Source organism: Mchenga conophoros, linkage group LG15 (assembly GCF_057382185.1).
Source record: "Mchenga conophoros isolate Kocher_MC1m ecotype Shallow Benthic linkage group LG15, M_conophoros_male_GT1.1, whole genome shotgun sequence".
In the NCBI taxonomy this organism is placed as follows: domain Eukaryota; kingdom Metazoa; phylum Chordata; class Actinopteri; order Cichliformes; family Cichlidae; genus Mchenga; species Mchenga conophoros.
Genome location: NC_140540.1, coordinates 26,609,972 through 26,622,130, shown reverse-complemented (window position 1 = coordinate 26,622,130; position 12,159 = coordinate 26,609,972). Strand labels below are relative to the sequence as shown.

At 44.0% G+C, this 12,159-nt stretch overlaps 2 protein-coding genes across 4 annotated transcripts in view; one reads left to right on the top strand and one right to left on the bottom strand.

Annotated features, from left to right (window-relative positions):
* Positions 1–363: 363 nt before the first annotated feature.
* On the top strand, positions 364–8,963 carry tmem242 (transmembrane protein 242). The gene is made up of 4 exons (XM_085245988.1): positions 364–562; positions 5,726–5,826; positions 7,956–8,093; positions 8,611–8,963. Exons 1-4 carry the CDS (start codon positions 487–489, stop codon positions 8,716–8,718), a joined length of 423 nt encoding a protein of 140 aa, XP_085102114.1. The 5' UTR covers positions 364–486; the 3' UTR covers positions 8,719–8,963.
* A 718-nt stretch (positions 8,964–9,681) lies between these two features.
* Positions 9,682–12,159, bottom strand: part of arid1b (AT-rich interactive domain 1B) — a 43,700-nt gene continuing 41,222 nt past the window's right edge. For all 3 annotated transcript variants that reach the window (XM_085245960.1, XM_085245961.1, XM_085245962.1), the window contains one exon: positions 9,682–11,720. In XM_085245960.1, the coding sequence (XP_085102086.1) occupies positions 10,690–11,720 (1,031 nt within the window). In that variant the 3' untranslated portion in view covers positions 9,682–10,689. The remainder of the gene's footprint in view (positions 11,721–12,159) is intronic.

Here is a 12,159-nt window from a genome sequence, read left to right as displayed (position 1 = left end):
TATTATAAAGTAAACATCTTCCTTTTTTGCCTTCAAAAGAAACAAAATACAACATTTTCTCATTTCACAGTAAAGTCTTTATAGAGATGTCCAGCAATGAATCTACTGAAGTCTTTCCAAAATGTTCTAGCGTATGAACAGATCCAGAAGAGGTGTTGCACAGTCTCAGGATTGTGGTCGCTGTATCAGAATCATATCCGGACTACAGATTCCTTTTTGTGTCCTTTAAAATGTTTGGGAGTGAGACTTCCTGTATGAGCCCGACATCGAATCTTTTTTAAAAATAGACGATCTTTGGTTCGGGATTCCGTCTCTGTGGTTCTTTGCTCTGTGAAAAAAACAAACAAACTAAAAAATCATAAAATAAAGCTGTTGTACTATTTGTACATTTAAGTTTATTCTGTGTTCTCCTTTAACATAAACACACTTGTGTTCCTAGCTGCTTTGTTTCTGCTCGGACGTTTTACGGAAACGGACCGAAGCAACATGACAGCTGAGGAAGACCTGGATGTGACCGCGGGAGCAGAACGAGATGAAGAGGCCAAACTGCAGGTGTTAAAAGGTACCTGAGGGGGTCACCTGACCGGACTGCTGTCCACGCTGGCAGGAGGTGTTCGTAGGTTTCTGCTGTATGTTTTTCTGTTCGAGGCCACGACAATGTCGAGCTGCTGCGCCAGACTCCGCTGAAAAATCGGACATTTTCAGATTTGATTCGCTGTTAAATGATTCCGCCGCATAGAAACACAAGATAAAGCATTTTTTCCTGAAGCTTAAATGTTTTCTGCTCAGTTCCGCTAAACAAAAAAGTCGAGTTGATTGGTTATTTCTGATGTAGTTACTAAATTATTTTCGTCTTCAGTCCCTTTCAGCAGATCAGACACTTGTTCTCAAATTCAAGTCAAATTATTTTAATGTCTAATCGAAAAGTAACTTCGGGTATCACGAGTTTTGGTGTTTTAGTACTTGTAATTAAAAATTGTAGAAATAAAGAACTTGCTTTGAGAGTTCTGCACAGAACAAATGTGATAGGGATTGTTGTCGTTGTTTTGAATTCACAGCAAGCCACCAGACCTCATTCAAAAAACATCAGTTTTCAGGAACGCCAGCATCGAGGACAGAGACTCGTGTGTTCCTGCAAATAATATCTTTTTCTAGACGACGCCAGACTCAGTTCAGAACTATTGCATTTTAAGGGTTGTCTTTATAAAGGAGCATTTGAGAAATGTTATAAAGTTATTTTACTCAGGCTGTTTAATGAATTTTCTTTGGAACAAACAGTTATTTTAAGTCTGTGAAGGTTCTCAGTCATCCAGGTCATCGTAGTCAAAGGAGCTTGTAAAGAAAGGCGTCTGGACTGAAGAAGCTTCTCGGATGAGAGGTGAAACGTCTTCAAGTAACTTAAAGAAGTTACTTGAAGACGTTTCACCTCTCAGCCGAGAAGCTTCTTCAGTTCTAAGGTCAAATGGTGGAGAGTCCCAGATATAAACCTAGTGGGAGTAACCCCCCACAGAGGGACAAAAGGACCCCCTGATGATCCTCTAATCGCCTGAGCCAAGGTGTGAAACTGGGTGTGGGTCCCAATCAGCCAGAGTTTCGGGTGAGTTCATTGTGAAACCTGGCCCCACCTTATCATGCGAATTCCTGAGATCAGATGGCCCAGGATGTGAGTGGGCGTTAAGGCGTCTGGGAAGGGATCTCAAAACTGGATTATAGATGGCAGAGAGTTGGTGTCGTAAACCACCGCCTCTGTTCAAAGATGGTCGCTCACAGTGGACATAGATGGCTTCTTTCACTCCTCTTTCAAACCATCTGTCCTCTCTGTCCAAAATGTGAACATTGGCATCCTCGAAAGAGTGTCCTTTATCCTTAAGAAAGATGCAGATGGACTGCTGAGTCTTGTCCTGTGGAGGTGGCTCTTCTGTGTTGTGCCATGCGCTTGTGAAGTGGCTGTTGGGTCTCTCCAATGTAGAGGTCTGAGCATTCCTCGCTGCACTGTACAGCATACACCACATTGTTAAGTCTGTGTTTTGGCGTTTTGTCTTTCGGGTGAACCAGTTTCTGTCTGAGCGTGTTGCTGGGTCTGAAATGCACCGGGATGTCATGCTTGGAGAAAACTCTCCTGAGTTTCTCTGATACACCGGCTACATAGGGGATGACAATGTTGTTGCGTCTGTCCTTCTTATCCTCCCTCGCTGGTGTCTGGTCTTCTTTTCTGTGCCTCTTTGCTGACTTTAAGAACGCCCATTTAGGATAGCCGCACGTTTTGAATGCTTCTTTACATGTGTGTGTTCCTTCTTTTTTCCTTCAGGCTTAGAGGGAACATGTTCTGCCCGGTGGTGTAGGGTCCTAATTACTCCAAGCTTGTGTTCCAAAGGGTGATGGGAGTCAAAGAGGAGGTACTGGTCCGTGTGTGTGGGCTTCTGGTAAACTTCGATGTTGAGGTTGCCGTTCTCTTCAATGTGCACGGCGCAGTCCAGGAAAGGCAAACAGTTGTCCTTTGTGTCTTCCCTGGTGAACTTGATGTTTTTATCCACAGCGTTAATGTGCGCAGTGAAGGATTCCATTTCTTGTGTCTTGATTTTGACCCAGGTGTCGTCCACATATCTGTACCAGTGGCTGGGTACTCTTCCTTTGAAAGAGCCAAGAGCCTTCCTTTCCACTTCCTCCATGTAATGGTTGGCTACAATAGGTGACATGATAAGGTGGGGCCAGGTTTCACAATGATCTCACCCGAAACTCTGGCTGATTGGGACCCACACCCAGTTTCACACCTTGGCTCAGGCGATTAGAGGATCATCAGGGGGTCCTTTTGTCCCTCTGTGGGGGGATACTCCCACTAGGTTTATATCTGGGACTCTCCACCATTTGACCTTAGAACTGAAGAAGCTTCTCGGATGAGAGGTGAAACGTCTTCAAGCAACTTAAAGAAGTCCAGACGCTTTTCTTTGCAAGCTCCCTTGACAGTTATTTTAAATTTTTCATTTATTTAAGTAAACCTGCCAAAGCTCCTTTTTACAGTTCAGAACACTGACACTGAAATGGAACCTCGGTCATCTCACATCTCAGGTCTACACATTAAGCCTCTGTGTTTCCACCAGACTCGATTTATTAAGTCTAATTGTTGAATGTTGCCATTGTGTTTCTTAAATTTTTACAGTCTTAGTTCAAGCAGTAGGATCAAAGCCATTCCTTTGATCCTGACCACCTCTCCAACCACTCTGTGCTGGGGAAAGTTTAATTGTAGATACATCCTATCTGAAAGATCTGTTTCTTTTGATATAGGCTTCCTGGGTTTAATAATAATAATAATAATGGATACTTTATTGATCCCCATGGGGAAATTACTTGTTTTTTCTCTGCATTTGACCCATTCACTCAGTGAAGCAGTGGGCAGCCCACTAAGCAGGCGCCCGGGGAGCAGTGTGTAGGGACGGTACCTTGCTCAGGGGTACCTCAGGGTAGCCGTTAAGTGGATTCGAACCGCCGACCTTCCGATCATGGGGCGACCACTTTACCTACTGAGCTATCCCTGCCCCTTTATGACCCTTTGGTCAGCAGGAGGTCTGACACACACACATTCTCACATAACACACACACACACACACACACACACACACACACACACACACACACACACACACACACACACACACACACACATATTCTTACAGAAGTTCACACACATATGCATACAAATGCCTTGTCTTAGGACCATGTGGGCGTGGCTTTGTTCTGACGTGTTTTGTGTGAACGGTCTCTCAATAAAAGGTAGCAGGAGGAGGTCAGATCTGGGGGTCATTTTCGTGGTGGACACAGACGAGGCCTCCCTTGCGCAAATAATCGATCGATCGACTGTCTTGTTTTCTTCATGATGAATAAGTCTAGAATTAGCGGGGTTTGTGGAAACACAGACCCAACACGATTCAAACTCTGTTCTATTTAAGGTTCTTGTGATTTCGGAAATACAAGGTGGGCCATTTATATGGATACACCGTAATAACATGGGAATGGTTGGTGATATTAAAGTCCTGTTTGTGGCACATTAGTATATGTGAGGGGGCAAACTCCTCAAGATGGGTGGTGACCATGGTGGCCATTTAGAAGTCGGCCATCTTGGATACAACTTTTGTTTTTTCAATAGGAAGAGGACCATGTGACACATCAAACTTATTGGTAATGTCACAAGAAAAACAATGGTGTGCTTGGTTTCAACGTAACTTTATTCTTTCATGAGTTATTTACAAGTTTCTCTTTGTTCACAGCCATTGACATGTCGAAGAGGTTAACACGTGAGGAGCAGATCGAAATTGTGTTGATATCTGGTGAACGCAGTAACCGAGTCATTGCAGCAGATTTCAATGCAAGACACCCTACGAGACCACCCATCTCCCATGCTACAGTTAGCTTCACTCAGCAAGAGCCCACAGCGTAGCACTCGCCGCATGTCACTGGAGAGTAGCATTAGTCGAAAATCCCTTTGGCAGATATTAGCTACTCACAAATGGCACCCTTACAAACTCCATCTACTGCAGCATCTCAGCGAGGATGACCCAGATCGGCGCACAGAATTTGCAGAATGGGCAAAACAAAAATTGGAACCGGACCCTCAGTTCACGCAGAAGATTTTGTTCAGTGATGAGGCAAACTTTTATGTGAATGGTGAAGTTAACAAACAAAACCACCACTATTGGTCTGACACTAACCCACATTGGATGGATCCCTCCAAGACTGTTGGAACAGCAAAAGTGATGGTTTGGTGTGGTATATGGGGTACAACAATAGTGGGTCCATTCTTCATCAATAGAAACCTCAAGGCCACTGGATATTTGAAATTGCTACATGATGATGTTTTTCCCTCTTTATGCACTGAAGCTGGCACGTTCCCTGAGTTTTTCCAGCAAGATGGTGCACCACCACATTATGGGTGCCAGGTCCGAGCATTCCTAGATGAACAGTTTCCTGGAAAGTGGATTGGTCGTCGTGAGCCAGTTGAATGGCCCCCAAGGTCTCCCGATCTGACCCCCTTAGACTTTTATCTTTGGGGTCATCTGAAGGCAATTGTCTATGGTGTGAGGATACGAGATGTGCAGCACCTGAAACTACGGATACTGGATGGCTGTGCTGGCATTTCTCCTGCGGTGTTGCTATCAGTGTGTGAAGAGTGGGAGAAGAGGGTTGCACTGACAATCCAACACAATGGGCAGCACATTGAACACATTTTATAAGTGGTCAGAAACTTGTAAATAACTCATGAAAGAATAAAGTTACGTTGAAACCAAACACACCATTGTTTTTCTTGTGACATTACCAATAAGTTTGATGTGTCACATGGCCCTCTTCCTATTGAAAAAAACAAAAGTTGTATCCAAGGTGGCCGACTTCCAAATGGCCACCATGGTCACCACCCATCTTGAGGAGTTTGCCCCCTCACATATACTAATGTGCCACAAACAGGACTTTAATATCACCAACCATTCCCATTTTATTACGATGTATCCATATAAATGACCCACCCTGTACATCAGCAGCTGTGCAAAAAGATTCAGACTGTAAGGTGAAACTTCAGAGTGGCACCTGTTAGCCACTCTAACTCTTCCTCCTAAAGGTTTTTTGCTGTTTACATTTGAGAAGCTACATGTAGAAGCATGTCCTGTGTCTGCTTTAATGGAGTGGTTGTGAACTTGTGGCGATTTCTCACCTGAGTGAGATCACTTCCTGTGTGCAGGTGCAGCATTTCTGACTACGGTGGCGTCCGCAGGGATGATCGCAGGATTCGGCTCCACATTGGCGCTCGCCAAGAAGAAAAGCCCGGAGTGGTTCAACAAGGTAAACTTAACCTGAGCTCACAGTGCAGGTGTTTGTTTCTCTCTCAGAATCATAACTCAGTCAGAAACTCATTCATGAAGCACACATTTGTAGATTGTCATCACTAATAAACATCTATAAATCCTCTGAGAAACAGCAGGAAAACGTTCTAACTGCAGAACCTCACAGAGAATCTCCATATTTTTCACTTGTTAAAAGGTAGAAGGAGTAACGTTGTCACCCGGCGGGCGGGCGGCGTGGACACCAAAGTTTGTGAAAAACGAGGCGACGTAGATTCTTCAAATTGTTACCTACTAAATTTCAAATCTCAGTGACCTCGACATCGACCTCAAGGTCAGACGTCAAGTTTCCCTAAAATGTTGTGAATGCGATACGATGATGCAGGATTTTGAAATTAATGCCGTAGGTGTGTCTACTTGGAGGCAGCGCCGGCAGTATTTATAATTTTATTGAGCTGAGGCTAATCATCAGTCTTTGGAAACTTAAAAATTGTGGATATTTTAACTTGAAAATGTAGCTGGACTGAGGATCTGATGGATGGCACACACTACTTCCGGTCCTTTTCCCATCCATTCGGAGGTTTCAGCGGTGCTTGCGTGAGAAGCTACCGATGCTAACAGCAGCTTGTTTATGGCCTCAGCCTCCTGAAGATGACGTCCGCCTTCCCTCCTGACTCATCTCGACCTGAAAATAGACTTTCCGTGAAGTCCTGGCGCGTGGCGGCCACAGCTGTTTGAGTTATTGGCGACTGGCGGGATCCGATTAATGCTGACGCACATGTGAGATAAATTTGGCGTGGAAGCACAGACGGATCTATTTCAGTCACAGACTCGTCTTTGTGGTCGTCTCTGAATCGAAGCCTCAGGCTGAGCTTCAGTTAGGAAATGTAAAATCTGATTAGAGGGTTGAGGTCATTAAAGTGCAGCTTTTACTCCGTTTCAGCTGAAAAGGAAAGACGTCAGCTGTGCTTCCTGTCCTCAAACATGGAGGTTGTAAATCCTTCAGGGAGGTGATGGAGGTGTGTAGAGAACATCTTGCACAGATGAGCTTTTATTTTTTCCTCAGATTTCCTTCTGAGGAAATAATGGCCACCAGCACCAAACTGTTGAAGAATTGGAGAACCCGAGCACTGGAGCATCCATTAAAACGAGATAAAGGTGTAACACTATTGCAGTTCATGGCGATTGTATGGGTCATTTTCACACTGAAGGAGTTAACCTGATGTCACTCAGAGCTTCAAGCACCTGTTAGCCATGAGTCACCAAAACACCTGAGTGAAGAGCTGAAGTTAGTTTTCGAGAACCCTTCAGGTTTGTCTGATTGGCGACCTTCAGCAGCAGCTCTTGGATTTTTTTTGCTCACTCTGAGGGTGAAAGTTACTTATTTTTCTATAAAGACAGGTTTTACAGATCTACTATAGTTTTTTTTTTGCTTTACATTGCACTCTTGGCCCCAGAGAAGCTTAACGAGGAGATCGTGCTGCCACTCCTACTGCTAGGCCAGTTAGCCTCGAGGAGCTACAGAGATGTTTTTCTTTTAGAGCTGGAGCCGTCCAAGCGATCATCATGAGGTGTGAAGCGGATGAGCTCGGCGAGAGGGAGCACCGGGAGCTGATGCGTTAAAACGAGAGAGATTGCCACGCTCGGACCACATGTGATCGAACCGGGCTTCAGGATGCAGCAGGAAGTGATGTGGAGGGACGGCACAGACCGAGAGCTGACGCAGTCCAGGACATGCTGCAAAAACATTTCTGTGATTCTGTGATATTTATCTGTGAGCTGCTGGAAGGGGTTCATGTTTGTTGGAATTGTTCCAGTTTGGTTCAGCACAGTTCAGATTCCTCCATCATGTGACAGAGAGGATGACCTCACTCTGCTCCACCAACCGGACATGCAGCTGACACTTTAACGTCCGTTTCAGCTATTTGTTGAATTCCCTCATGTTTTTGGCTGTAAAAGTAATTTCACAGCTTCTGGGAGAAATAATTCCCGTAAGAAACGGGGAAACGTTTCTCCCACTGAAAACGCTACGTCCAGATGAACAGAATCAACTTTTGGAGAATTCCCGTAAGACCAAATGCAGCTGTAAAACCTGATGTCAGATTTTTTCCCTGCTTGTTTCCTGTTCAGGGCGTCACAGCGACGGCGGCAGTCCCGGAGAGCGGCGCATCTCTGGCCCTCAGAGCTCTGGGGTGGGGCTCGCTGTTCGCCTGGTGTGGAGTAGGCCTGCTCGGCTTCAGCGTGTGGAAAGTCCTCGGCGTTCACAGCGTATGTACCTGCAAATGGCTCAGTGCTGACTTTTATGTTTATTTCATAAATAATGAGCTTTATTCAGTCAGGATTTTATCACCTCTTTACCTGAACTTTTCTTTAAGGATTATAGTCTCTGAGAGGAAGAAAAATAAATTTTGTGAAATAAAGGCAATTTATTTATGAATAATTTCTACAATCCTACCAATAAAATTACAATTTGGACATAATGTTTGAAACATTTTCAGAAGAAAGTGTTGAACTAAAATTCTGAGAACGAATTTTAGTTGTTAAAGTAAAAAAAAAGGTCTAAAGAGAGAGTAGTTGATGTAGATGAGAAAGTTAGACTTCGTAAAACTAAACTAATTAAAACTTTCTTAATAAAGAAAAATCAAGTTGTAAAATTAAATTATTTAGAAAAATAAAATAATTGCACATTTTAATGTTATCAAATATTCAATTTACTGAAAGAATATGAAAAGTTCTCATTCTTGTCTTTATCTGTTTTTTCTTTTTTGTTGGTATAATGTTTCAGCTCCCAGAGTTCAGACAGAAGATGCAGTCCTTCTTCCCGTCCATCCCAAAGAGCGACATAGCTGGATCTGAACCTCTGGACTGGGATGCAGTCTTCAAGTCGAAGTGACTCAAATCATCAGTGGGGTGAAATCGAACGTGTACGCCGGCGTTTCTCAGACACTTGGCAGCTTTTTGTTTTTTTCTGGAAGCAGTGGAGGAGCCGAATGAACCTACGAACCACTTTGATCCCAGTTTGGTTCTAATTTGGTTCCAGCTTGTCGATAATGGATCAGCTGTAAGACGAACAGACTGAGTTCTGATTAGTTTTCCCCACCGATGGAAGCAGTTCTAGTAAAGACCATGGAAATGATATTTTTCTCTGAATGTGATTCTATAATTTCATTCTGAGTTGCTGCTTTCTTTGTGTTTTTTTTGCTGCTGGCAGTGTTCAAAGCTGTGAGATGAATGTAAAGAAGGTAGAACATTTCTGAAAATACTGTGTGAAAGGATCAAAATCAGGAATAAGAGGTTGAGAAAACGTTCAGTGGAGTTGAAATATTTAAGGAAAAGATAAATGCAGTTAATATTGAGCAGCTGCAGGCAGTTATTCTTTTACAACAGAAATCACTAATGAAATGTGCTCTTTGCACCTTTTTCTTTATGTATCGCTCTGATGCCTCAACTAATTTCTATTCAAAGTACTCAGGATGTTGACAGCGTCAATCAGCACGCTAAGGTTAGCTTAGCATACACAGCATGTATCTGACAGCAGCAGCTTCATCACATCCAAGTTATCTGTTTCTTCGTCATGCTGGTACTCCAGTATACAGTTTGTACATGCTGCATTCTCAGCTGCTGTATGAATTTATAACGTCTGCGTAGCCATGGATATCTGTTTTTCTAATAAAAGTAGAGGTCCCAGCACAGAGCCAAGGGGAACTCCACAGCTAACTTTTGTGGCTCCTTGTTCAACAAACTAAAATCTATCAGATGTACTGGTGTAATGTGGTTCTTTTAGGTCCTACATGAAAGTCAGCACCAAATTAAGGCCAAAGTAAACAAGCTCAGAGCTGCGCTCACAGTGCTCAACCAGAGTTCATGTACATTTATTCTTTAACATGTCGTGGAACATATAAAGATCTCATACTGAAGAAACAGCATCTGTCAAATCAAACAGGAGACGTTCTGGATGTAGAGATTTTCTTTTTTTCCTCTCTCTTTACATTTCTTATAACTGTTTTGATGTCAGCAACATGATATAAGTACAGTTCTGCCTGCCCTGCCCCAACTGACCCCCGTACCTCCTGTACATACAGTCTCTCAAATCAAACACACCCTGTCAGATCAGACCCCATGAAACATCCTGAAGATGAGTTTTTTTTGTCCTTAAATACAGAAACTCGAATGTTCAGAGTTGTGATTATAAATTCATAGAGAGTCGGGACGCCATCTTCTGGAGCTCAATGCACATCAACTATTTACAGGAGGAGGATGACGGTGGAGGGATCTGATTGGTGGACAAAACAAAGTTCTTAAAAACCCATTGGCTGATACTGCTGTGGTTCGGCAAAAATACTGATGGTCAAACGGCAGATGGTCAAATAATTCACATTAAAAAAAAAAACGCCCAAGCAAACATATTGCACCAGAACAAAGTACGTGACTGAACATCAGTATTTCCTCTGTCATACCACGTGAGAAAAAACAAAAAAGACCTATCTACAACACTATTTAAATAACCCCACCCCCCCAAACAGCCTTGCAAACAGAAAGGAACAACCACAAATGTTTAAAAAAAAACATTGAAGAGAGCCGGAACCCGAGCCACCGTCACACTTTGGTTCAAACGAAACAAGAAACCGACGAAACAATTAGAAAATTAAAAATACAAGTATTAAATATTTTGTATTAAAATTACTTAAAAATTCCAAACAAACATTTGCAGATGGAGTCGGAGCTTTATAGATTCTATATATATTCATTTGTATGTAAAAACATTTCTTTTCTGTTCTTAAATAAAAATATAATAGGAGCCAGTTTGTCACACGGGCGGAGCTGCTTACAGTGCTACTGAGCACGCTCCGTGGTGGTCTTTGTGTCATGAGTGGCCGATTTTAAACAGTACTTCACACATGATGGCCGCCACAGAGGAGTTGAGTGCGGATGACAGTGAGATGTCGAGCAGCCGGCTCTCATATAGAACAAACTCCGTCCGGTTCTCCTCTACCCGTGCCATGGCCAGCAATGCTTTGGCGGCGCGGCACATCATGTTGATGCTGGGCGGCTCTGGCGGCACAGCAGTGTGCAGCAGGCTGTGCGGGTTCTGCTGGTACTGGGCCATGGCCACACAGTCCTCCAGGAAGCCAATGAGTGTGCCCACACTGCCTTTTTGTTGGGCAACCGCCCTTGCCGCCGTGGGGTCGCCCTGCGCAAGGTTGGACAGCACAGCCACTGCCATCTCCCGGCACACCTGACTCTTCCTTTCGCCCACCAAACGCACCAGTGTGGAGAAGAGCTTCTGCTGGCGAATAAAGGGCGGCGTGGCGAGCAGCAGGTCCACGTTGCAGTCCTTAATGCTCAGCTTGCACAAACACTCCAACACGAGTCTCTGTGGTGTGAGTGACGAGAAGCCGCCCATCGTGGAGAATGGGTCCTGCGCCTCGGCAGATGGGCACACGATCCAGTGCAGTAGCCCGTCCAGGATAGGCAGGCAGATGCTCTCTGGGTACAGCGACAGATCCAGCTGGCCCGAGATGTTGGCCAGCGTCACCAGTGTGTTCTCCCTAAGCGCCGCCAGGCAGTCCCACCACCACTCGTCCCGGCTGCATGCCAGACCTTGCTCCTCCTCCCGCTGGTAGGTGGGCGGAGTCCGTTTCCTGCGGGGGTGGCGGTGGTGCAGCAGCACAAGCCGGCCCAGGATCAGCACCAGCCCTGGATGCCGTGATAGCATGGCGTCGTTCCCGGGCACAAAGGAGAGGCCGCGCACGATGTTGGAGATGCAGACGCAGCGTTTGGCCAGCGCGTCCTGCCACGGCTCAGCGGTGGACAGCGGGGCCTCATCCCAGCAGCGAGGCTCATCCTCCAGCTGGCTGATGGGACTCTGAGCTTGTGAATCCTGACCTCTGACCTCTGAGCGGACAAAGAGAGCAGAGTGAGATTAAAGGGGCAACAGAGACACCTAGTGGTGGAACAAATTGTAGATTTTTAAAAATTAATTGCATTTTTTTTTTAAATTGCAAAAAATGTAAATTTATAAATGTCAAAACATAATGTTCCATCAAATTAAAATTGAGAAACAAGTCATAACTTCATGATGTTAAGTACTAAAATTTTGCAATTAAAGAAAAATTAAAAAAATTTAAATACTGTGACATAAAATTTTTTAGAAATGTAAAATTTGTATTTAATGTAACTTTATTCCTCCGTCACTAAATTATATAATTTTATGTATTTTTTATTTATTGTAGATGTAAAATTGCAAAATGTAAGAAAGTTAGAGGATGCACAGTTTCAGGATTAAGGTGATAAAAAGTTTCCTTTAAAGTCTGACAATCAATAATCACTTGAA